The sequence below is a fragment of the Balaenoptera ricei genome, chromosome 19, assembly GCF_028023285.1.
Source record: "Balaenoptera ricei isolate mBalRic1 chromosome 19, mBalRic1.hap2, whole genome shotgun sequence".
Lineage (NCBI taxonomy): Eukaryota > Metazoa > Chordata > Mammalia > Artiodactyla > Balaenopteridae > Balaenoptera > Balaenoptera ricei.
Window position 1 is genome coordinate 63,048,443 of NC_082657.1, and position 26,207 is coordinate 63,074,649.

At 51.7% G+C, this 26,207-nt stretch overlaps 1 protein-coding gene across 4 annotated transcripts in view; it reads left to right on the forward strand.

Annotated features, from left to right (window-relative positions):
- Positions 1-26,207, forward strand: part of ZC3H18 (zinc finger CCCH-type containing 18) — a 51,052-nt gene that overhangs the window by 5,193 nt on the left and 19,652 nt on the right. For 3 of the 4 annotated variants that reach the window (XM_059905614.1, XM_059905613.1, XM_059905616.1), the window contains exons 2-8: positions 1,230-1,819; positions 10,231-10,315; positions 19,414-19,562; positions 19,860-19,952; positions 20,752-20,909; positions 23,341-23,458; positions 24,806-25,068. In XM_059905614.1, coding sequence (XP_059761597.1) covers positions 1,244-1,819; positions 10,231-10,315; positions 19,414-19,562; positions 19,860-19,952; positions 20,752-20,909; positions 23,341-23,458; positions 24,806-25,068 — 1,442 coding nt within the window. In that variant the 5' untranslated portion in view covers positions 1,230-1,243. Of the gene's footprint in view, positions 1-1,229; positions 1,820-10,230; positions 10,316-11,007; positions 11,080-19,413; positions 19,563-19,859; positions 19,953-20,751; positions 20,910-23,340; positions 23,459-24,805; positions 25,069-26,207 lie in introns of all 4 variants that reach the window. The other variant, XM_059905617.1, reaches the window with a different exon arrangement.

The following is a 26,207-nucleotide window of genomic DNA, read 5'->3' on the forward strand; positions in this document are numbered from 1 at the left end:
TTCCATTAACAGCAAAAACAAAACAAAACAAAACTGTTTTTAACTGTGGGTTCATATACCAACTCTTGGTATGTGCATCTTTAAACATAGGTTCTCCTTTTGAAGGTATAAAGTTAAAAGATACACTTTAAATTTTTAGTTATGTAAATGCATAAAGTAATTTTATATAGAGTATATAAATATACTTGTGCGTTTCCAGATCTCACTGAGGTACCAAGTAGCATGACTGGGGCATACATTATTTTAAATAAAAAATTTTGAAGAATCAAGTGAACGTTAAACCCTTCACTGTTCCTGCTATTTCACACCAGCTTAGTGGTTACTCGCTACCCATTGCATGATGGATGGTAAATGTTTGCTTGTAGGCTGTTTGGTGTTGATTTCATGCACACACCGTCTCAGCCCACCTTCTGCAACCTGCGTTTAGAACCAATGGAACAATGTCCTATCTTTGCACATTGGGGTGGGAAAACCAGAAAATAGTCACTTTATAATTAAATCTAGTGAGTAAAAATAGAAATGAAATCTTCTAAAATGACACTGTTGGTCTTTTTATATAAGAAACTACTTAAATATGTAAGATTTTCTGCCAGAGTTCTTTCCCATGACCTGCCTGTCCTGGAACAGTGGTTCTCGAGAATCACAGCGCACGAAGGCCTTCCGGGCGTCCCTTGGCTGCTCCAGTAGGGTCTGATGCGGCCATCACGACCGGACCTGGGGAGACATGTGCAGGAACGGGAGATGGCCCATGTCCTGGGGGCTCTCAAAGGCAGGCCGGCTTTCTGTTCCAGACCCTGCGGGGTGACTCCGGAAGAGGCCAGGCGCTGCCTTCAGTGTTGCCACCTCCTTCCGAATGCGCGTTTTCCTGAATTTCACAAGTAATTACTTTACAAACCCAAAAAGCTATCGCTTGCAATGCCCGTCTTCTTGCCCACTGTCTGATAACCAGTCGGGGTGCCCTGTGTGGAGGTGGGCACGCCGGGTCTCTCGCTGCCCGGTGGCTCCAGATGTGAGGCTCCTGGCGCACAGCTCCACGCGCTCGGCCCGGCCCCGCGGAGGCCTGGGGTTGCAGTGCCGGTGGTCTGCGGACTGGGGTCTGGGGTGTGGAGGAGCCAGGCGGGGCGAGCCCTCCTGCAGGTCAGAGGCAAGCACGGGGCCCAGCAAACCAGCGCGAGATTGACTGGCCCTTTTGCTGGATGCTGTGAGTGTGTGTTCTCTTTGTTTTGCAGAACCGTGGGTACCGATGGATGTGGCCGAGAGCCCTGACCGGGACCCTCGCTCTCCGGAGGATGAGGAAGAGGAGCAGCAGGGGCTCTCGGACGATGACATCCTGAGGGAAAGTGGGTCTGAGCAGGACCTGGATGGAGCGGGGGGGAGGGCTTCTGACTTGGAGGCTGAGGAGAGCGCCGCCCCGGGACTGAGCCAGGAGGAAGAGGAGAGTCGCTCCGACGAGGAGGACCGGGACTCCGAGGCTCAGGAGCTGAGCGGGGGCCCGGCCAGCCCCCCGCGGGCCGAGGGGGGCCGGGGGGAGGAGGACCGCACCAACGACCTGAGGGACGAGGCCTCGTCGGTCACCAGGGACCTGGACGAGCACGAGTTAGACTACGACGAGGAGGTCCCCGAGGAGCCGGCCCCCGCCGCGCAGGAGGACGACACCGAGAAGGCCGGGCCCGAGGAGGACGAGGAGAGGGGAGAAGGGGCTCCCGGGGAGGACGGGAAGGCAGGCGTCCGCGGCGTGGAGGACAGGGAGCCCGTGGAGGCTGCCAAGGAGAAGAGGAAAGAGGACGACGATGGAGAGATCGACGACGGAGAGATCGACGTGAGTATGCCCAGCGGAGCCGAGCCGGCAGCGCCCCCGGAGGAGGGGGACACGAGGCGTGTGCTGGGAGCCGTGGCCGTGGTGACGAGGGAGCGCTGAAATCAGGGGACGTGGGCTAGAGTCAGAAGACTGTCTGCCAGTCGGTAGCTGGCAGAAGTCCCGTGGACCCTCACTCATCTGGTGCTGTTGGTTGGATTGCGGTAAAATTCTAGATTTTTTTTTTTTTTTTAACAAGCAGTAATTTTCTGCCTTTTTCTTTGCTGTCTTTAAGTAATATTTGAGTTAGTATTCAACTAGAACCATTGTGGATTTCAGTTCCTGTTAGGTTCTTTTTTTTTTTTTTTTAAATATAAATTTACTTATTTATTTATTTTGGCTGCACTGGGTCTTCGTTGCTGCGCGTGGGCTTTCTCTAGTTGCGGCAAGCAGGGGCTACTCTTGTTGCGGTGCGTGGGCTTCTCATTGCCCTGGCTTCTCTTGTTGCGGAGCACGGGCTCTGCGTGTGCGGGCTCAGTAGTTGTGGCTCGCGGGCTCTAGAGCACAGGCTCGGTAGTTGTGGTGCACGGGCTTAGTTGCTCTGCGACATGTGGGATCTTCCCGGACCAGGGATCAAACCTGTGTCCCCTGCATTGGCAGGTGGATTCTTAACCACTGCGCCACCAGGGAGGTCCCCTGTTAGGTTCTTGAGACTGAAAAAACTTCCTTCCAGCTTTCTCTATTATTTTAGTCATTTTTATCTTTGCCCTTCTTCGCTGCTGAGGGTCACAGCTAGGCCACGCTTCTTTGGGAGTGTCCCTAAAAAGACCCTCAGGACTGGATAAAATGGGGTTGTGTGTCAGAACGCTTTGGCTTCTGACCAAGGCATCACATTCTTATAACTTATTTAAATTAATCTGGCCTTCAGATTAAGGAGAAGGTACCCAGTAATAATCATCTTAGTTGTGCGCAGGTTGGGTTTTTATGACAGATGATTCTGTTGAAAGAATTTCCGTCACGATCTTTTAAGAAGTTGAGTCTTGGGGGAGAAGAGCCTGAAGTCCTGCTGAGAAATGCTTTTACTAAAAGGGGTTGAGAGAGGGACGGAGCAGATTGACAAGATCTGGGGCCTTTAATATCCCAGCAAGGAGATTCTGCTCCCCGGAGAGTCCCCGTGGGGAGAGGTGTGAGGAGCACCTCAGAAGCGCTCTGGGTTGCCGAGAGAGGAGGGGCTGGTTAAGTACGTAACCCCGGCTCGCCGGAAGTGCCAGGCTCCTGCGGCAGCTGGTGCGGACGCTGCGTCGCGGTGGCCGTGGCTGTGGCCTGGTTTTCAAAGACCGTGCTTCTCAAGCTTTGGTTCACGAGAGCAGAACTTTGTGGGGCGTTACAAGATTGCGTATGTAGTTACAAGCTTAGAATTTTAGATCTTTTATCTTCTCACAACTAAGTGTAGGAGATGATCTCCTAAATTAACAGCCGTTACTTATTAATACTGTACTCATTTAAAAGGGTATTGTCGGGACATTATCTATGAACACTCTTAGGTTTCGCCAGCTATGCTTCCCTTCCCATCTGGAAAGTTCACCTTGACCACAGGGTTACCAGAGGAAAAGGAGATGCCATGAGACTCCAGTTAATCAGTTTGGACGACATTTTGGGCAGAAGATGAAATCATTGGTTGAGGTTGCCTTGAGTTTGGTTTTTCAGTTTACAAAGAGAAAAGCCACGTCTGCATCCTGCCCCCAAGGATTGAGGGGCTCCTGATGACTGGGGTGCTGTGGCCGGCGGTTCTGGGCAGTCTGTTTCCCACTAAGAAAGGACCGGTTGCAAGCTCTTCTTGCTTCAACTGTTGAATAAGCTGTACGGGAAAATTCATCTACTTTCCTGCCTTTCCATGATCATATGTGGACAGGTGTCTCCCTGCAGGTCCCGGGGGGCCTTGCCGTCATCGCACTCCCGGGCTTTCCTGCCACACTTAGATGTGGTGGCGTGGGACATGGGTTGAACTGAGCTGGCTCGGGAAAGCACCCGTCATCTGGAGGTTTGCTGGTTTCCCCCAGAAACAGCAGGTGAAATAGAAATCCAGTTTGACTTTCTTGCCCACTTGATCCTAGATGGTTGTTTGGTTTGGCTTGTGCCTGCCTGGCACCTCTTGCAAGGGCCTCACAGCCCTACTGGACCCGCAGGCTGCTGGGACCAGAGCACAGCTTCGTTCAGCCACGGGGCGGCACTGCCCTTCCCACACACAGCCCCATGGACCCTGCAGTGTGTCAGGCTCATTGTAACACGCTGGGGGTGTAACTGGGAAGGGCAGAGCCCATCACCCCTCAGGGATAGGCAGGCCTAAACGGGAGTGGGCGCTATGAATGGAGACTTGGGCCCTCATGGGAGCACACCTGCCTTCCAGGAGCCCCTTGGTTCATTTGCCCTTGCCTGTGCCCGCCTGCGTTCCAGGCTTCTCCCCATCCTTTAACCATTGGCTTCCATGTCACCTCCTTTCTGCAGGCTCTGCCTCCTGCCCCTGACTCTGTTACCTCTGGCTCAGTGCCTTTGCTGGGCTTCCACAGTCTGAATTGATTGGGTCATTAGTGTGTTTGTTTCTGTTGCTCTTCCGTGCCCACACCTCCAAGAACACAGGTTCCCTAAGTCTGGGACCTGCATGGCTTTCCCCCTCTATTCCCAGGACCTGGCACTTTGGAGGCAGCCGGTAACTGCCCTCTAAGCAGATGGGCGAACTCCAGCTGCTTTGGGGCGTGTTGAAGTTGAGTGCCGTTGAGATGGGGGTGGTAGTGGGTGGAAGGTCTACACTGGAGAGCCATTCGCATAAAGAGGCAGTTCAAGCACTGCGTGTGGGTGACCAGCACCAGCACTAGCCGCTGTTGGAAGAACCCAGTGTAGATACACATTAGCTCGTATTGAAAAACTACTGCTGGTTCGCTTCTCCTGCTCTCTCCATCCCAGTTCCCGTCCATCCGTCCTTGTCAGAATCTCAGCTAGAGAGTTTGCCCCACGGTCCCGCAAGCACACACTCCTGTATCTTTCTCTCCCAAGATGGAAAGGGAGCCAGAGGTGTGCACTTGGGGCCATGAGCAGCCTGCTTCTGACAGGCCTTTGGCCTGGTCCCCTTTAGTTTAAATCCCTGCCAAGTAGCCTCTGGTCCAAGTGGAAAGCATCCGTCCCAGGGGGCCTTTTCCCCATTGCTTTCAAGCACGTTTTTTGGTATCAGAAGTGGACTACCTGGATGTTTTATGCAGAAGAAAAGGGCCGTTTGGCTCACACCTCGCAAGTGTGCGTTCACTGAGGCCCCTGAGCTTGTCCACGTCTGGCAGGGGTCTTGCAGCCCCGCTGACTCTTCAAAGAGGCTCACCGTTCCCAGGGCCCCTCCTGCACTTCGCTGCTCGTCTCCCCTCAGCATCCAGGCCTGGAATTGCTGGGAACGGCCAGCTGAGTGGAAGCGTCTAAAAGGCCCTGTGGTTTATCCTCCTGTTCACTGAGAAGCACTTTTCTCTCCTGTCGGGGTACACTGTCCCTCTTTTTTCCCTTGTAGATTTTGGGTCACTGGGACAGGTGAATTGATTTGGGGGGGAGTCACCCCCACCCTCCGCAGCTTTTCTGCTCTCTTAGTGGTTTCCTTGATAGTGGCATCAATTTGTACAATAAACCTTTGACATTCTTTTGTCTGAACCACATAGTTTATAACTCAGGCCTTGAATTACTTTTATCTGTTTTGGTGTGCTACCTTCAGATACAAATGCCTTTCTGGAAGTGCCACTCCCTGCTGCGGTGGGGATGGGATTTTGCAAACAGGATTGTGGACCAACTATTTATAGCACCCGGCTTATTTGTGGACGGGGGCCGAGGGTCCCCGACAACCGACAGCTGAAGCGCGGGTGAGTTCGACTTCGTCAGCGGTCTCACCTGTGCACGAAGCCACACTTAGGACAGGCAGACGGAGCAAGCGGCCGTGTGAGGCCTGCCTGGCTCACTCTCGCACCCCTGCTGAGTTCCGCACAAAGACCCCCTTCCTTCGTGGCTCTGTGATTCACCTTAACAGACTCGAGGCCTTCCATCTTTGGTCCATCCTCTGTCTCCTCCGCTTATGGACTTGGTTCTCTTTTTATATCTCGCTTGTCATCTGGTTAACAGAACTTCAGCCACCTGGAGTGTGCCATCCCCTTGGGAAAGCGTGGCGTAGTTTGTTCCCTTCCTCCTTTCGTCAGTGACTGTCACACTGATAGGGTGCGCGCTCAGAGACAGGGCGGGGGGGGCGCGCCCCGAGTGGATGGGCCACATGACTCCTTGGGCAGAAGTGGTAGCTCTGGGCCCAGCCACAGACAGATACACTTGGAGGCGTTTTCTTTGCAGGCGGTCTTTTGTCTTTTCTCCTGTTCACATCTACCTCCTCCTTTCGCATCTGGACACACAGTATCTTCTGCCAAAGGGCTTCCAGGCAGGTGAGGCCTCGGGCTTAGGGATCTGGGGACATCCACAGCGCTGTCCCCTGGTGGGAGCCGGGGAAGCAACCGTGGTGGCCTGGCCACGAGGGACTAAGTAAGGCCTGCCGCCCCCCTTGGGGCGGTTGGGGGGCCCGGGCCACTGTCCCTGCTCAGCTGAGCAGCCCAGAGTTCTGGGGTGGGAAAGCTCTCCTTCTGCCAGTGGCTGACCTGGCCAGAGCCCGTGGAGGCCGTTTGTGGTTTTGTGTTTACCCCCTGTGGGCTGGTCCCGGGTCCCCTCACAGGAGGATGACTGTCCGTCCCGGGCACCGCTCCACCCACCCGATCACCTTTCTGAGGCCAGAACATCACCTCTGGCCCCAAAGGGTGTGAATGCGGGATTATAGACCCGAATTGCTACCCCACTTCACAGGTGCAGAATCGAGGGTTCAGGGAGCCCCTGGTTGGCCCGGTGGGTGCCTGGGCCTCTGCTCCAGGGCACGTGCCGCGTCTTGCTTCCTTATCTGCCGAGACTGCGGAGCTGATGGCTGGGAAATGAGAGTTCTTTTTGTTATTTGAGGACACATACAGGCTTTGTGGTTTTGTTTTCGGTTTTTTTTTTTTTTAAAAAACTTTGGGTTTATTTATTTTATTTATTTATTTATTTATTTATTTATTTTTGGCTGTGTTGGGTCTTCGTTTCTGTGCGAGGGCTTCCTCTAGTTGCGGCGAGCGGGGGCCACTCTTCATTGCGGTGCGCGGGCCTCTCACTATTGCGGCCTCTCTTGTTGCGGAGCACAGGCTCCAGACGCACAGGCTCAGTAGTTGTGGCTCACGGGCCTAGTTGCTCTGCGGCATGTGGCATCTTCCCAGACCAGGGCTCGAACCCGTGTCCCCTGCATTGGCAGGCAGACTCTCAACCACTGTGCCACCAGGGAAGCCCTTGTTTTCGTTTTAAGTAAAATAAAAACCTGCACAAAGGAGAAAGTGGAAGTCACCCATGCTCCGCTCACTCACTTTTTTTTTTTTTTTTATAAATTTTATTTATTTATGTATATATGTATGTATGTATTGGCTGCGTCGGGTCTTCCTTGCTGCGCACGGGCTTTCTCTAGTTGTGGTGAGCGGGGGCTACTCTTCGTTGTGGTGCACAGGCTTCTCATTGCGGTGGCTTCTTTTGTTGCGGAGCACGCGCTCTAGGTGCACAGGCTTCAGTAGTTGTGGCGTGTGGACTCAGTAGTTGTGGCTCGTGGGCTCTAGAGTGCAGGCTCAGTAGTTGCGGCACACGGGCTTAGTTGCTCCGCGGCATGTGGGATCTTCCCGGACCAGGGCTCGAACCCGTGTCTCCTGCATTGGCAGGCGGATTCTTAACCACTGTGCCATCAGGGAAGCCCTCACTCACGCTTTGACGTGCTGCCTCTGAGGGGGTTTTTCTATCACGATGATACTCGCGCCCCGGGTGGGAGCTCTGGGTGCTCAGAAGGTCGGGCGGGGAGAGCACAGCTGGGGCGGAGGGCCGTGTCCACGGTCATGGTGGCAGGTGTGATCCAGGCTGCCCTGTGCCCCATGCCCTGTGCACACTCACCCCAAGGACACGCTGCCGTGGTTCTCCTAGATTTGTAAACTGTGGAGGGCCTGGCACTCACCCCCTGAGTTAGTTGTTGGTGCCGTTTTAGCTGTTTATAGACCCACCAGTTTGCTTCTTGCTGGACCTCTGCTCTCTGCTGGCTCCGGGATCAGGGGCTGCCCGTCAGAATTCCCACCTGACAGTTCCAGCCCTGACCTGACAGGACGGCTGTCCAGCAGCTGAGCGCTGGGAGTCTGGCTTCAGAGACCTCCTTCTTGAGTCGTATTTGCGTGAAACTCTTTATAAGATTTAAGAACTCCTTTGGTTTGTCCAGCACTTGAAAGGCCATTGTACTAAATGAACGGTTAGTTGACATTTGAGGGTATTCGACTGCTGAGTGATTTGTGGATGTTTTCGTCTGCCTGGCGTCTGAGAAGCCGCAGAGCGCCCCCTGGTGGCTCGTGGCTCAGGTGGCTGCTCCCCGCCTGAGCTAGGGAGCTGGCTCCTCGCTGCTCTTGTGACTATTGAGAGTCACATCTTTGCAGGAACACCTCTTTAACCCCATCTCGTGCACTGACTGAATCTTGATTTCTGAGAAGCAGTCACTCTGTACTCATCATTTCAACTCCTGTGCATTGACTTCCAAACGAAGCAGAGGATTTGAATGAGTTCTGACCTCTCAAAAGAGTTTTGTTTTTCTAATGAGAACAAACAGAATCTGCTCTCAACTTAGACGTGAGCTCCTGTGTAATAGATAATAGCACATTGAGGTTATGCCGGGAGGGAAGTAGTGAAAGGAAAACACAGCTGGGAGACCAGAAGGGCGGGGTCTTCTGTCATATAGCATAAAATCAGCACATTTTCCTCAAACTGAAATCATGTGGGGCGTCGGGAAAATGGGGAGATGTTGTTCACAGGGTACAAATTTTCAGTTATAAGATGAATAAATTCTCGGGACCTTTAAAAAAAAACCTTGAATAACTTATTTAATCTTTCTCTCTCAAAGAAATTCTGCCGACTCTCTCTTTTAAGGGATATAACTCTGAGGCATCTGTTGTTTTCTGTTATAAAATGCCTTTTAATAACTTGGTATTTTTAAGGTAAAAATTATACAAATATTTAAGCTTTAAAAGAAGTCATCATAAATCTAGGGTTTGCCGTCAGTGTTTCTTCATTCGGTAACTAGCAGTACTTGCTGTTTACTCTGAGCCTGACGCTGTGCTTGGAGCGGTGACCCGTGGTGTGCAGAAGGCGGGGGCCGGCTGGGCAGCCACGACGGCTGGGACCCGTGCTCCAGGGGCAGGGGGCTGTGGGACCGGCTGTGAAGGGAGATGGGGGGCCCTGAGGAAGGGGACTCGAGCTGCGGTCTGGACATGAGATGAGTTCCACGCCGGGGAAGAGAGGCGAGAGTGTGGTCAGGCCAGACCTGCAAAGGTCACGGCACAGCGGGGAGCACGTGGAAGGGTTCAGGAGTGCGGACGCCCTTCAGGACGCAGTCCCCTGGCCAGGTGGGACTGGGCAGTAGTTTGGACGAGGGTGGTGCTGCGGGAGACGGGGAGACAAAGGTCCAGGTGACTCCCACACCGCTGCCCTGCTTGTGATCCCTTGCTTGGACCACATGAGCGCGCTCTGGAATGGGCTGGGAACCGGGGGGATGGGGTGGGGGGCCGTGAGGAGCTCCATCTTGGACTTACCTACTTAGCTATGCTAGCAGGGCGCTGGATACCTGCCCAAGCTGGGGGCGGTCCCGGAGCGGGGTCTCAGGGGCACAGGCGGGGACTGAGGAGGGTGCAGAGCAGTGGTCCAAGTCAAGGCTGCTCTTTGGAGTCCCTGGGGGAGAGACCCCCCCACCCCTCCCCGGGCTGTGGTCTTTAAACCCTCCTGCGTTATTCTAAAGCCAAGGTTAGGACCTCTGCACCATGAACCAGAAGAGAAGGGCCCAGGTCTAAGCGAAAGGTGGATACGCTCGCTGGCCTGAGTCGCCTAAATTCCCTCCTCCTTGCCCCCAGACTTTTCAATTAGAGAAAGTGTCTAATTTAAAGGACATAAAATATTTTGTCCTGTGAATTTTGTTTAAATGTAAAAAATGTTAAACACCTGAAGTGTAGCCATTTCCTGCCCAGAATTGCTAATTAAGAGAAACGTGATGACACCCTGCTTTTTATCATGCATCACGTACTTCACAGAACGTTGTTGGTCTTGTGTGATGCTGCACTTTTGTGGGTAAGCTTTGAGAGATCCCCATCGTGTGGATGAGGAGTCTAAGGTTTGGAAAATGTACGTGAACTTGGCCACATGAGTGGCCAAGACCTGAGTGTTGTGACAATACCCTTTCTGGTTTAGTGAAGGCCGTGCATGGTGGTAGATGCCCCTCCGGCCTCTTCAGCCCTCATGAAGACAAGTCTCTCTTCAAGTCACGTTGTCCTCTGTTTCAGGATGATGACCTGGAGGAGGGTGAAGTGAAGGACCCCAGTGACAGGAAGGTGAGGCCTCGTCCCACCTGCCGATTCTTCATGAAAGGTAATTGTCTGAGTGAGGGGCCTTTGCGCGGCCCGTTTGTGTGGCCTCGGCTTTTCCTGGGACTGCGGTGGTGGTTCAGCCCTGGGCCTGTGCAGGGCAGTTCTCAGGGCCGGCAGCGGCGGTGCGTCGATGTCAGCTGTGGGCCTGCCGTGGTCGCTCTGATGCCTCTCTCGGAGGGGAGCCGGCCTGCTCGTTTCACCCTGGGGTGCCAGGACCACCCGCCTAGCACAGACCTGTATCTTCACTGTAGACGATGCTAACTCTTTTTCTAAGCGGTCCTTCTTACAAGGCCGAATGCCCCGGCCACCAATTGTGACATTTTCCCACCTCTGTAAGGGGAGTTGCCGCTTTCTGCAAGATGTCTCAGAGGCATATCTTTCGTTTGGAATGGACTTCTAAATGGAGAGGGTCGGCCTCTGAAGGCGGCAAGGCCCCTCCCTCCTGAAAAGTGGACAGAGTGAGTCAAGTAGCTGTGACAGTGGCAGTGTGACAAGGCTGGTGAGCAGTGGGCACTCAAGCCCGGGGAGACGTGTCACGGCACCGTCTGGTGTGCGTCTGTGATTGAATGTTTCCCTTGCACGGCAGGAAGGTGTTCTTCTCCTGCCCTGCTCTGACCCTAGATGCCTCGCACAGTGACCCAGCCCACCCATGCGGCCTAACGTTCACAAGAGCTTCCTGTACTTCTTTTCCAGATGTTGTGACACCACTGTCCACTCCTCCTTCACCAATACCAAATTCCATACCATTCAGAGGCCAGGTTAAAGGTACAAAATATACGATATTCATCTCTTCAGTACCTCACAGTCCCCCTGCTCCGGAGGCCAGACTCCTTTCTCCTGGATCCAGAATGCTGCTGTGACGCCAGGGGAAGGGGAGGCCCTGAGGGCAGAGAGCGGCCATGACAAGGCTCACGGGAGCTGCGTGCTGCCTGCACGGGGGCGGGGGCACGGGGGGCATGGGGGCGGTGGAGCCCCGTCCTACGAGTGGCCTCGAACAAGCCCGTCCCTTGTCCCGAGGTGACCCAGGGATGAGGGTGCACAGGAACGCTCGGGACCCCGGTCAGCGCGTGCCGGGGGCGTGTCCTCTCGGCCGTGCTGATTCTGTGCTGCTGGTTGCTGCCGAGTGGGGGAGTCCGGCTCGTCTGAGTTAGACGGCCGCGCGATGGCTCCGTGTGTGGCCGTGTGCGCTGTGCCTGTGGGACGGGAGCGTAGCCGCCCTCGGGATGCAGATACGTGTGCAGTACCTTGTAGAAAGTAAATTGTTACAGGTCTTCAACGGCTTTGGTATTTCAAGTGTCATTATTTCAGAAAATTTAAACTTAAGCCGAAGACTTCTTTTTCATAATGACGTCAGCCCATCTCTGGAATTTCTGGAGTCAAATGATGGAGACAAACACGCATGCATACACGTACATGTACTGCAGTCATCTCCAGTTAGCGCTGGCCACACACCGTGTGCTTCAGAAACCTGGCCATCGGCCAGGAGCAGCCGGAGGCCCCCGTGGCAGCGAGGGCAGGAGGCAGCGGCATCCACTGTGGAGGCCACGGAGGCTCTGGTCCAGGTGCTTGGGGCCCCACGGCGGAAGCACTTTCCAGCATTTAGCCCCAGGAGCACACACACCGTGAAGCGGAGTTGGTGGCGGCACTGCGGGTCGGCATCATCGGGAGGCGCCTGGCCAGACGAGGACAGGGTGCCCTCTCCAGGGACGTATGGGGGTCACATCACAGGAGGAGGGGAGGTGCCTCCAGGTCACACTGAGCGCCCAGTTGGGGTTTCGGGGAGTGAGACCAGTGGGTCAGGCATTTCGCAGTGGAAAAATCTGAAGCTAGTGGTAAGTGGCCTTTTTTGCAGTTTAGTTGGGCCTGTTCAGTAACTTGTTTCAGGAATGTATTTTTTAAATATTTAGTCACCTTTCCCCCATACTGTTTGTTTATTCTACAGAATAATGCGAGTACAGAGTACAGAAGGGAGATGGGTGTTCTGGAACATATCCTGCTTATTCTTAGTTATGAGAAAGGTTTTGGATGTAAATGTTTTTGCTTACCTGCGGTTTGTAAGATTGGTGTTGAATTGAGATGAATGCGTTTCAGTTCTCTCCGGTAGCAGGAGAGTCACTTTAAAAATACAATGAAGTTTTTCGTGTTTGGGGAGGATGTGGGGAAGTGGAACCTCATACCCAGCCGGTGGGAACGTGAGCCGGTGTGGCTGCCCTGGGCGCGGCCTGCTGAGTGTGGCGAACGGAGCTGCTCTCTGAGCCGGCCACACCCCTCCTGGGTGTCTGTCCAAGAGAAATGAAGGCGTGAGCCACGCCGAGACTCGTGCTAGCAGCATAGACACAACAGCTGCGTGACTGTGTGGAAACAACCCCAGTGCCCATCAGCTCATGAACGGATAAACAAAACGTGGTCCATCCTGATACTACAACGCAGTTGAACCTTGAGGACACTGCCAAGTAAAAGAAACCAGTCACGCAAGGCCCCATATTGTACAGTTCCACTTACAGGAACTGTCCAGAGTGGGCAGATCCATAGAGACTGAAAGTAGGTTAGTCATTGTCTAGGCCAGAGAGGGATGGGTAGTCATTGAGTGCAGGGTTTCCTTTAGGGGGATGGAATGTTCTAGAATTAGGTAGTGGCAGTGGTTGCACAACTTTGTGAATGTACTAAAACCCACTGAATTGTGCACTTTAAATGGGGGTATTTTATGGTATGTAAATTATATCTTTGAAAATGCTTTTTAAAAAATGTAAAAAAAAAAAAATGTTTGTTAGCTATATTTCTGTTGTTATTGTGATCTGCAGGTTTATTGTTAAATTGCCCAAATGGACACATTGATATTTGTGACCATTGACAACAAAATGTACTTAGGAATACAAATTGAAACATTTTAAAACACCAGTACTTTGTTTATGGTGTATTTTTACCTGTCTTATATTTAGGTTGAGTCATCAAGACATGAAGTTCTATCCACAAAGGCATAAATAGCATTTTCTTTAAACTGTGTTCTGCTTTGGGTCTCTGATTACCTAGCTGTCAGTAGCACCCAGCCCGTTCTGTGGGCCAGGCCTCCTGTGTCCTCTCCTTCCTGCTCTCTTTTTCTCTCCCTCCCTCTTGCTTTCCCTTTTTTAAATTGTGGTGAAATACACAATATAAAATTTACCATCTTAGCCCTTTTTAAGTGTACGTTTCATTGGCATTCAGTACATTCACATTGTGGCCATCACCACCATCCATCTTCAGAACTCCTTTCATCATGTAAAACTGAAACTGTCTCCATTAAACACTAGCTCCCCAGCCCTTGGCATCTGCCCTTCTCCTTTCTGTCTCTATGAATTTGACTACGCCATGTGCCTAATAGAAGTACAGTCTTACAGGATTTGTCCATTTGTGACTGGCTTGTTTCACTCAGCACGGTGTCCTCAAGGTTAATCCAGGCTGTAGCAGGTGTCAGGATTTACTTCCTTTTCAAGATTGAATAATATTCCACTGTGTGGATGAACCACATTTTGCTTACCCATCATCCATCAGTGGACATTTGGGTTACTTCCATTTTTTAGCTATTATGAATAATGCTGCTGTGAACATGGGTGTGCAAACATCTCTCTGACACCCTGCTTTCAAATCTTTTGAGTATACACTCGGAAGTGGGATGGCTGGGTCAGGTGGTGGTTGTGTTTTTAACATTTTGAAGAACCACCCTGCTGTTGCCCACAGTGGCTGCATCGCTTTGCACCCCACCACTGAGCGCAGTGTTCAGGTTCTTCTCGCCAACGCTTGTTTTCCGAGTTTGTGATAGCATCATCGTGGGTGTGAGGTAGGGTTCTGGTTTACGTTTCACCATGATTAGTGATGTGGAGCATCTTTTCATGTGCTTTTTGGTCATTTGTGTATCTTCTTTTGAGAAATGTTTACTGCCCTTATTTTGTTGTTGTTAATTTAGTTTTGGCTGTGTTGGGTCTTCGTTGCTGGGCGCGGGCTTTCTCTAGTTGCGGCGAGCGGGGGCTACTCTTCGTTGCGGTGCACAGCCTTCTCACCGCGGTGGCTTCTCTTGTTGCGGGGCATGGGCTCTAGGCGCGCGGGCTTCAGTAGTTGTGGCACGCGGGCTCAGTAGTTGTGACTCGCGGGCTCCACAGCGCAGACTCAGTAGTTGTGGCGCACGGGCTTAGTTACCCCACGGGATGTGGGATCCTCCCAGACCAGGGCTCGAACCCATGTCCCCTGCATTGGCAGGTGGATTCTTAACCACTGCAGCACCAGGGAAGTTCCTACTGCCCATTTTTTAATCCCTGCATCCTCTTGTGTTTAAAGCAGCAGGTCTCAAGGTGTGTTCTTGAGACCCAGGGGCGCCCTGAGGTCAGTGCTCTAATGACAGTAACACTGCGCCAGTCGGCAGGTGTCGCCCACTGTATGTGCACCGAGAAATGACATCCGGGATAGAGCAGGAAGATGCATAGTTAAACTTTATTTTTGGGTCTAGGTCTTTTTTTTTTTTTTAATAACTTTGTCGAAGTATAATTTAAATGGCATAAAATTCGCCTGTTTTAAATGTCCAATGATTTTTATTAGTTTACCAAGTTGTGCACCCAGCACCACAGTCCAGATGTAGAATATTTCCATCACCCCACCACAGCCCCTCAGTGTGTCTTTTCGCTCTTCCATCTGACGAAACTACAAGTGCTCACGGAGCTCGTCTGCTGACACTGAGGCATGAGGGGCGCCTCCAGGGAGGGCGTGCCAGGTGTGGCTGTGAGCCCAGACGGCCACGTCTCCTCCAGGACACCCAGGAGACCAAGACAGTGACTGTGCTAATGATAAGGTTCAGGCTCTCAAGTGAAAATCAGAATTTTGGAGAACTTGCCAACTTCGCAGGGTTTGATGACTTTTCCAGATGACTGTCATGTGGTGTCACAGAAGCATACCTGGGTAGAAAGCCATTCACAGTGCAAGGTGGACTGGTGGACCTCCGCCCAGGAGTCGGGGAGGTTCAGTGACAGGACTGCAGCTCGCTGTATCGGAGCCTCAGAGGACGCGCAGTGTCTGGAGAGGCTGTCATGGGTGTCCCCAGGCCGGCCGCACCTCCTTCTCTGAAGCCACCCAGCACAGCAGATGGGATGCAGGGCACAGTTGTCTGTGAGAACCCAGCTGTCTTCATTCTAATGTCAAATTAAAGAGATTTGCAAAAAGGAAAATAATGCTACTCCTATCGCCAAGTATTCTTAAAACGTTTTCAGAAAACTTTTATGTTAACAACTATTGCTAACATAAAATTACATACGTTATATTTTATGTCTTTAAATTTTCTGTTTTAATTTCCAATATAAATATATCAATTAATATAATCAATTATTAAATATCAATAAATATAATCATCACAAAGGCTCTTTGGGGGTCCTGAGACCAAAAAGTTACAGGAACCACTGGCCTATGTTGTTCACAGAGAAGCAGCGCAGAAATTATTTTAATTCTTTCAGCTACCATAATGACTGTATTCCTTAAGAAGTTAAAATAGCTCAGAATACTGCTCAATATGACCATAGTTGTCTGTCACAGTTCTCTGTGAAATAGGAAAGTACTTGAGTTTTTTGTGTTCTTTCATTAAAAGTTTGTATGCGACAGTTCATGGGATTTTATGTGTGTTAGAATAAGCGTTTGTAGATCTTGGGTTGGTCTTTAATATTTAATTATTAGATTTTTATATATTCTGCCTTCCTTTTAGGAAGTAATTTTTAAAAACCATGAAGCACTTTAAACTTCTTTATTTTACTTTGACAATCCCTATATTTGTTACTTATTCTGAGTTGTTTAGACTAACAGGAAATGGGACCAAGGAATATTTAAGTAAGACCACTATGTCTTATTTAGAAATAAGAAAGTCTTTGTTTAAAATTCTAGTGTGAAACAAGCACTTTGTATGGAAACTAGAGAGAGATTGTAAAATTATCTCCACTGTTGCAGTGGGACGCATTGCAAATGCGGTGACACGCGGCTTATAAATGCCATCTGGAGGCACCACGCTGACGCCAGTCAGACCAGCAGTCAGAATTTTAAGGTCTGTAGTGTTTCTGGACCCACCGGCAGCCACACTCACACCTGTGCCCGCAGAAACGGGCACTTTCAGCTCCCCTCACACCATGAGCGAGATGGGCTCCTTGGGCTGCTGTGTGTGGTGTGTTTTCGTTTCCTGTTGTCTCTGTGTTCAGGTCCTTGGTTTCTGCTGAGGCTCAGGTAGGCTTTCTCTGTGTATGTGTCTGTTTCACTGGTAGAGTTTGGGTTTGTTACTTTTGAGCTTGCAGGTTCCTTTTTTGTAGGTATATTTATTGTATAGTGAAGAAAAGCAGGGCTCAACACAGAGTGTATCATACAACCAGGAAAAAAATGGGGATGGATATACTGATTGACTGATCGATCGATCCCCCACAAATGGGTCACTGCCTTTGGTGCAGGGCCCTGGAGATGGGGAAACAGCACTGAGTACCTTTCTGAGTATTGGGATGCCTTTGTTGACCTGCATTCCCGTGCCTCACCACGCCCCGCACCACACTGCCACGCTGCATCCTTTTTTTGTTGTTTGGTTTTTGGTTTTTCAGCCGTGCCACGAGGCTTGCAGGATCTTAGTTCCCGGACCAGGGATTGAACCCGAGCCCCGGCAGTGAGAGCGCCGCGTCCTTAACCACTGGACCGCCAGGGGACTCCCAGATCCTTTCCCTCGTTCCCTTTGGGCTCATATCCCTGTGCACGCAGCGTCCTTACACAGTAGTAAGCCTGTTAGTCATCCAGGCACAGTCGCAGTCCACATAAATTTTGTGTTCGTGAAGTTTCATTTAGAAGCAGAAGACTATACAATTTTTAAACCAGTAGATCTATTTTTGCTTCCATTTCCTGGAGAATTTTTTTTCCGAACAAATTGCTTTTTTAAATTATGAAAGTAATATGTGCTGACAGAGTCAAAACAATAACAGTTTGGGGTGTATCCTTCCAGACTTTTTTCTACACAATTAAACATTCACTTTCCAAAAGGCTGGTGGGATTACACTATTCTTGCTGCTCTTCCTGCCTGCAGGTGTGGGACATCTGTCCTTGCCCGTGTGTAGACTGCCCATACTTCCTCCTGGAGTAGTCCCCTCCTTCTCTTTGGAGGCCAGACACATGCAGTGTGGACCTTAGCCCTCTGGGAGTGGGGGCCCGGGGAGGGCGGCTCGGGGGCGATGCCCCCGCCCGTGCCTCTCACCCTCCTCTCAGCTCTGCTCACCGCCTGCTCCTCCGCCCTCCCCTGCCAACATGAGGGACGAAAGAGCTTTTTTGTCAGTGCGCTCAGGGGTGACGTTCTTGTTTTGTTTTGTTTTGAAAATTTGTTAAATACAAAAAGAACAGAGAATCACAAATACTCATTTATCTGCTACCCACATTTATTTTAGATTTTAAAAAATAGAAATGCTGTGGTTTATATTGTTAATACTATTCTGTGCTTGCAGTTTTCTACAGTGAGCTTTTGTGACTTTTTAACCCCATAAGCAGTGTGGACTCTGACGCGAGTTTATAGGAGTCACGCACTGGAGAAGCGTGTGATGTTCTGGACTGCTTTATTTAGAGATATGACCGCAGAGTCTGGTTTCTTTGAAACTCTCTGAGTCTCTGGGATTTTGAAGCCCCTGTAGTGTATATGTCCCAGCCTCTGACTTATATGTGATCTCTCAGACACTTCTGGAAATTAAAAAGTTAATTGGTTATTTTTGCATTCTCAGAGAAGCAGTTTTTTTAAGCATACTTTATTTCATATTTAATTTGGAGCATTATTAAGTTGGTTTTAAATACAAGTTTAAATATTCATAATGTTTAAAAGGTAAAATTTAGTGTTTCTTTAAATACCAAATGATTATTTCTCTACAATTTACATGATACAAGAAAAAGCGTATTTTGTTGACAGAAACATTCAAATGGAATATCATGTTTAGAAGTGAATATACATTAAAAGATGGCTTACAATTTAACTACATGCTAACCAATTGAAAATGTTTTTTAAAACCACTTAGATATTGTATGCCATATTTATTTTTTAAGCCTATGTACATATTACCTATTCAAAAAATTAAATTTTAAAAAAGTAATTCACTCAGGGCTTCCCTGGTGGCGCAGTGGTTGAGAATCCGCCTGCCATTGCAGGGGACACGGGTTCGAGCCCTGGTCTGGGAAGATCCCACATGCCGCGGAGCAACTAGGCCCGTGAGCCACAACTACTGAGCCTGCGCGTCTGGAGCCTGTGCTCCCCAATAAGAGAGGCCGCAACAGTGAGAGGCCCGCGCACCGCAATGAAGAGTGGCCCCCACTTGCCGCAACTAGAGAAAGCCCTCGCACAGAAACGAAGACCCAACACAGCCATAAATAAATAAATTAATTAAAAAAAAAAAAAGTAATTCACTCAGTAATTAATTTTAAAATGTAGACTTCCTGCCTCCTGTGCTGAAAAGTCAAGTGGTTTTCTTGAATAATCTTGGTTTCTGTTGCTGAATAATGCTAAAAGTTGACCTTCTTAATTCTTTGTTGTAAAGTATAAACACCCAATCTGTCTATGTGTTTTCTCTCTAACGCATTTTTTTAAGTACCAGAAATAGCCTGAAGTGGTTTGGTAGGAGAAATGCAAATGTACAGAGCTGGTAAAGATCACCCTGGCATAAACGTGCAGAATTCTGATCATTTTTGTGCTTCTGGTTGCTTTCTGTTTCAGTACGGGCAGTCTTTTGAGTCAGAATAACAACCCTGTCCGTGCACCTGCACGCTCCCCAGGGCACGTGTGTCCTGAGCAGCAAACCCCAAGGCAGGGCCGTCCCGATCATCGGGGCGCTCTCGGGCTTCTCTGTTTCAGGGGAAATGAAGTGTTCCTACGGTGACCGTGGGACAGGGGCCCTGCGGGAGCCCTTTAGGAGGTGCCGCTCGCAGGACGGTCCCAGACCTTCCAGGCCTGCCTGCTGTGGCCTCGTGGGGCGGCCGGGACCGCGCTCGGCCCGCTGCCTGGCCGCCTGGCCCGGCGCCGCGGGGGCAGGGGGACGCTGACCTGTGCGCTTGGGCCCGGCGCCCCTTCTGACCGGGCTTTTATTTCCGTAGGGAACTGTACCTGGGGCATGAACTGCAGGTTTATACACCCTGGAGTCAACGACAAGGGCAACTACTCCCTCATCACCAAAGCCGAACCTTTCCCGCCCAACGGTGCCCCGCCTCTCGGACCTCACCCTCTGATGCCTGCCAACCCGTGGGTGCGTGAACACCTCTTTCATTGCTAGCAAATCACACCTAAGCTCTGTTTGTGACTTTCCGACTCAAAGCACGCTAATACGCCTTGTGTGGCAGGCGTTTCCGCCTTCTAGCTACTCTGGTGTCTCCAGGTAGAGGCCCCCCAGGCTCAGGGCAGCTGGGTGGGGCGGAGGCAGGCTTGGAGGAGAGAGCAGGTGGTAGCCGGCTGGTGTTCTCCTTGGTGTTCTGGCTCCCCTGTTTCTGTGTAGATTTTAAAGTTTGCTTGCTCTCTTAACTTTTCCCTTCTTGTTTTTTAATAGGGTGGGCCAGTAGTTGATGAAATTTTGCCTCCACCCCCTCCAGAGCCCCCTACAGAGAGTGCTTGGGAGCGAGGACTCCGGCATGCAAAGGAGGTAACGGAATCAGCAGAAAACCCGAGAAGAAAACTAGTGGCGGTCCTCGCGCACAACTAGCCTTTCTGTCTCTCCGAGGCCTGCTGGGGCGTGACAGAGCCCAGGCGGCCAGGGAGGCCCCACCAGGAACGCGGCCCACAGGCTTCCTGGGGCTCGCAGTGCATCGGGCCGTGCCTGAGCCAGGGCTGCAGCCCCCGGCCCCGTGGAGGCACTCCCCAGAGCCTTAGCGCTCCCGCGCCCCTTGCGGCCTCTGCGTCTGGAGAAGCGGTGCTACGCCGGCCTCCCCTCTCCCCCAACACTCCAGGCCGCACCCGGCCCAGGGGCCCGGGCTTACCCTTCTTGGCTCTGGGCCTGCCTTCCCCTCAGGGAGATGGCAGACTGAGGCAAAGCTGTTCCTGCCCTCAGCACACGCTCCCCGCCCCCAGCCCTGACCCGCTCCCGGTGCCTCTCCTGCCCGGAGCACACCTACCTGCCTCCCCTCTGAGGGCACGTCTGGAGCCCCCTGGTTCAGTGCCAGCACTGGGAACAGGGAGTCACCACTCCGTCCCCTCTTCCCAGACCTGGGTGTGTGCTGAGTGCACGGTTCACTGTGTCTGCAGGGACGGGGCGCTCCCGTTCCCCAGAAGGGTGCGTGGGGTCCCGTGTCCACCCCCAGCACGGAGCTTAGGCGTGTCCCCAGTGAGTGCTCGGTCGTGCTCTCCTGCCACTCCAGCCCAGGCTGCCGGGGTCAGTCGGGACAGGATCCCCTCTGTTTTCCTAACAGTAACTGGTGTTGGCTTCTCTCTTCTTAAAATGGTAGGTTTTAAAAAAAGCAACCATTCGAAAAGAACAGGAGCCTGACTTTGAAGAGAAAAGGTTTACGGTGACCATTGGTGAAGATGAACGGGAGTTTGACAAAGAAAACGAAGTTTTCCGAGACTGGAACTATCGGATCACGAGGGATGTCAGAGACGCAGCGTAAGGAACGGCTCTGCCTCTTCCTTCCCTGTTGAGAGAGGATTCAGCGTCCCCAGCTGCGTGGGGCTTGCACCCTGGAGAGCAGCAGCGCCGAGGCTACCCAGGGCGCGCGGGGGCCTGGCCACCCGCTGGCCTCAGGATGGCCTCCCTGAGAGCGTTTCAGGCAGTTTGCAGCTGACTTTCCTTGTTGTTTTGCTTCTGGGGAGGACACGTTTTAGCTCCGTGCCTGGGCCTTGTGACTGCAGGGCGCCTCACGCCCGTTTGGGTTCCTCCGAGAGCTCGGAGAGGTTTTACAGCTGCTCCTAAAGCCCCTGGGGCCCCGTGAGTGTCCTCCCCGCTTTTCCCCAAGTTCCCCAGGGACCAGGAAAAGCTGTGAAATTTGTCACTAAAATCCGGGAGTATGGCAGGTTTCTTCATTGTTTCTTCCAGACATTTTATCAGGGGTCTTTGAAAACAAATTGCAGAAGTACATGGGGTTGAAACACCTGTCAGCTCTTGAGGAGCTATGTAGCGTCCCAAGTACAGCCCTCGGCTCGCAGCACGCCTGCTCCGGGGCAGGTGCCGCTTTCTTGCGCTCCCCTCTCAGGACCGAGCGGGCCAGGCCTCTCCTGAGCAGGCCGGCTCCAGCATCGTCTTATCTCACAGTGACACCGTGCGTGGAGGTTTGCTGCTGCAAAGCACAACCACTGATTTCTGCCTGAAATCACAGTCAGAGGCTGAGAAAAAGGACGTAGGGTTGGCTCTGCGTTTCCAAGATCACCAGTGCTTGCCTGTGCGGCGTGAGGGTTGGAGCGTTAGGAAGGCGTCTGCCTGTTGGGAATGAGAAACAGCTGTGTCACTTGGTAGAGCAGCCCAGGTCACCCCGCCAGCACCCCACAAGTGCTGGGGGAGAGATTTCCTAGAAAGCAGCCCCTGCAGGCCACACAGATGCAGCACGGCCTGGCGGGGGCCTCCGGCCTCTGCAACCTCTGGGCGTCTCTGTTTCCCCCGCCAGTTTACCCAACGGGAAGGGTCAGTCTGGAGCCAAGAAGTCCCTGAAACAGCCTCCAGGGCCATCTGCTGCTGGTGTACACTTCCCTTCCCTGCACGCCACCCGGGGTTTGAGTCAGGGACCTGTGCAGGTCCTCTGGGTCTGTGTGTGTGGGAGCTGGGGCCGCCTCTTGCCTCTTCCCAGGGCTTAGTCAGCTGTCCTGTCCGTGTGATTGAAGGCCCACCTTTATCACCCACACAGGGGTCTGCTCCCGGACCTCCTGTTTTATTCTTTGGGTCTGTTTCTTCACGGGCCGGGCCTTCTGTGATGTTGTGAGGTCGCGGAGGGTGTGTCTTTTTTTTCTTTTTTTCCTTTTCTATTATTTGGCCGCGCCGTGCGGCATGCAAGATCTTAGTTCCCCGACCAGGGATCGAACCCGTGCCCCCTACAGTGGAAGCGCGGCGTCTAACAACTGTTCTGCCAGGGAAGTCCCTCGGAGGGTGTGTCTTGTCTTTCCCATGGTTTCTTGGCTGGTCTTAATGTTTTGGTGTCCATGTGAACCTGAGGATCAGTTGTCTAGCTGCATAAAGAATCTCATCAACGTTTTTACAGGGATTGCCCTAAATTTGTAAATTAACAAAGGGCTTTGTAAATTAACTGACTTCTTGGTGATGTTCAGTTGTCCTTTCCAAAGACAAGGGAGGTGGTCTCATTTATTCACACGTGCTTTTGTGTCTTTCAAGAGTGCTAAAGTTTTCTTCAAACAGGTTCTGCACGTTTCTGATTAAATGAATTTTGTTCCTAAATATGTTTCCTTCTTTCTTGCTAGTGTAAGAGGGGTTTTCTGTACCCTCTGTCTCCTGACTGGTTATTATCTATGCACATAAGGGTGTTGGTTTCTGTATATTAAGTTCTCTGCATCTGCCTTACTGGGCTCCTCTGGCCATTTGAATCGGCTTCACCGTCGTGTCTTGGCTTTTCGTGTACAGCATCATTTAATGTGCAGATTGAGGTGGTTCTGGGGTCTCCTGTAGTCTGACCACGGCGGTGCCTGCAGCACACGGGTGGGCTGCCTGAGAGGCACTGGGCTTCCTCAGCCCGTCTGGATCTTAACGGGAATGCCTCCCTGTTCCCGATAAGTTAGGTGCTGGCTTTAGTTCTAAAGTGTATAAAAACATGTTATCACGTTAAGAAAGGATCACTTCCTATTTTCATTGAGGAAGGGGTATTGGATTTTTGTCACAAACATTTTCATCATCTGTAGGTGTAATCCTGTGACTTTTCTCTGTAGGTCTGTGATTTTCTTTAGTATGTTCATTTTCTAATATTGACTCAGCCTTGCAATGGTGGTGTGTTATTTTTTTTTAATGTGGTATCTGAATCTTTGCAAATATTTTATGTAATGTTTTTGCATTAATATTCCTAAGCGATAAGCTTGACTTTTACTTGCTCTTTTTCCAGACTTGAGCCTTACGCAGACCCTTATTACGACTATGAGATAGAGCGGTTCTGGCGTGGCGGGCAGTACGAGAATTTCCGGGTGCAGTACACAGAAGCGGAGCCGTACCATAACTACCGGGTATGTGGGTCTTATGTGTGTAGGTCAGAACTTCACTGATGGACCCATTAAAATCATCCCTTTTTTATTTATAGGACTTTATATGAGCTTAATTGTGTGGGCGTGGTGTACTAATTTCAAGCCCCGCTTGACTGTTCGTGGAGAACTAATTCGGGTCCATGGACTAACTTTGTAGTGATTTGAACAGATCCTTCCTTGGGTTGGTCTGTGCTCTTGCTTTGTTTCTCACCGGAGCTGCTGGTTGGGTGACTGATGCCAGTGGCACGGGGTGTGTCCCACCCTCTTGAGCACATCACTCTTTCAGGTTCCTTAGGACCACCCTTCACGGGTCGTGCCGCCTCATGCGCCGGCTGCCTGGGCCACTTACAGCCATTGCTGTTGGTGCTTCTCTGACATGTAGTCGATTTGTGAATACATGCACTTCAGTCTCTGAGTCCCTGACTCTATGCTTTTGGTGTGAAGCTGCCACTTGGAAGAGATCTGTTAAAAGCAGGTTAGCAGGGCTTCCCTGGTGGCACAGTGGTTGAGAATCCGCCTGCCAATGCAGGGGACACGGGTTCGAGCCCTGGTCCGGGAAGATCCCACATGCCGCGGAGCAGCTAAGCCCGTGCACCACAACTACTGAGCCTACACGCCTAGAGCCTGTGCTCCACAACAAGAGAAGCCACCGCAATGAGAAGCCCATGCACCACAATGAAGAGTAGCCCCCGCTTGCCGCAACTAGAGAAAGCCCGCGCGCAGCAACAAAGACCCAGTGCAGCCAAAAATAAATAACTTTATTTAAAAAAAGAGAAAAAAAAGCAGGGTAGCAGTTTTTGTGCCACGACTTAAGTCGTATTCGTGAGTTTTTTGGAGCAAAGGGAGTGACTGTCCGGGACCCCATCAGATGGTGAGCTTGTGGTGAGAAGGGGCCCCTGGTTGACCACGCTGTGCCCTCTCCCCGGCGGGCAAAGCAGGCTCCTCGCTGGGGCCGGCCTGCGGTTCCAGGTGCCTCGCGACAGCCGGGGCAGCCTCGAAGGGAGCAGGACCTGCTGGGGTCCCTGCCACCACGTCCCCCGGTGCCCCAGGGCCAGGCTGCCTGTGCCGAGCGCAGTCATCTCCATCCCTCGACAAGAGCTAAGGCCAGAGAGGCCCGCCCAGCTCCCAGCGGCCTGGGTGCTGATGTTGGAAGGGCAGGCTCTGCAGGGCCCCCCCCCCACCACGTGGCCTCAAGTCCGTTTCTAGCGCTGAAACAAGACCCCGCCCCGGCGGTTCTGTCTCCTCCTCCTGCTCTCGTGTGTCCTCCCCGCGCCTCCCCTTCCTAGTAGCTAATCGTGGCATGTGCGTATGTCTGGCTTTTCCACGAAGGAAAGGGAGCGGGAACGAGAGCGAGAGAACAGACAGCGGGAGCGGGAGCGTGAACGGGAGCGGGACCGGGAGCGCGAGCGGCGGCAGCGGGAGCGCGAGCGGGAGCGGGAGCGCGAGCGGGACAAGGAGCGGCAGCGGCGGAAGGAGGAGTGGGAGCGCGAGCGCGCCAAGCGGGACGAGAAGGACAGACAGCACCGCGAGCGCGACAAGGAGCGCGACAAGGAGAAGGAGAAGCCCAAGGCCCGCTCCCCGCAGCCACCGAGGTGAGGCGCTCCCAGAGCTGGGGTGCTGGAGCTGGAGGCCCGGGTGGGGGGCCGGCCCTCCCTGCTGCCTCTGGGCTGTGCGCCGGCAGGAGGCCCTAGGCCCAGGGCCTGGGAGGGGGGCCCGGCTTGGGGGTTTCGGGCAGCCTTTTGGAAACAGAAGCGCAAGCACGTATGTGAGTACCAGCCCAGGATACGTGGTCCTCTCCAGAAGATCATAGCGCGGGCTGAAGTGTGTATGTCCTGTGTGTCTTACAACTTTGTTGAGATGTAAGTCACATAGCATGCCGTGCGCCCATTGAAGGTGTCCAATTTCAGTGGTTTCTACCATAGTCACAGAGTCGTGGTGCCGTCACCACAATCTTAGAACGCTTTTGTCCCCCAGAAGGAAACCTCATACCCATTAGCTGTCATTCTCATTTTCTGGCCCCTGGCAGCCGCTCATCCACTTCTGTCTCTGTGGGTTTGGTTCATATAAATGGGGTCATATAATGTGTGGTCTTTTGTGATTGGCTCCTTTCACTTAGCATAATGTTTTCCAAGGGTCCGCCACTTTGTGGCATTTATCAACACCTTGTTCCTCATTATAGCCAAATACTATCCCATTATGTGGATGGACCACATTTTGTCTATCCATTCGTCCGTTGATGGACACTTGGACTGTCCTGACATTTTGGTGATGGGGAATGTGGACATTTATGTACAGGTCTTTGTGTGGACATAGTTTTCATTTCTCTTAGGTATCTGTATATCTAGGAGTAGAATTCCTGGGTCACGTGCTAAATATGCTTAACCTTTTGAGGAGCTGCTAAACTTCCACAGCAGCTGCACTATTTCACATTCCCACCAGATATATGTGAGGGGTTTGGATTTCTTCCTCATCCTTGTCAACACTTACTATTACCCATTTTTTAGGTCCTAGCCATCCTAGAGGTTGTGGAACGGTATCTCATTGTGGTTTGATTTTCATTTCCCTGATGACTAACAACGTGGAGCATCTTTTCATGTGCTTGTTGCCTGTTTGTATATCTTCTTTGGAGAAATGTCTATTTAGATACTTTGCTTGGTTTTTAATTTGAGTTGTAAGAGTTCTTTATATTTTCTAGGGACAATTTCTTTATCAGATGTCTACTTTACAGCTA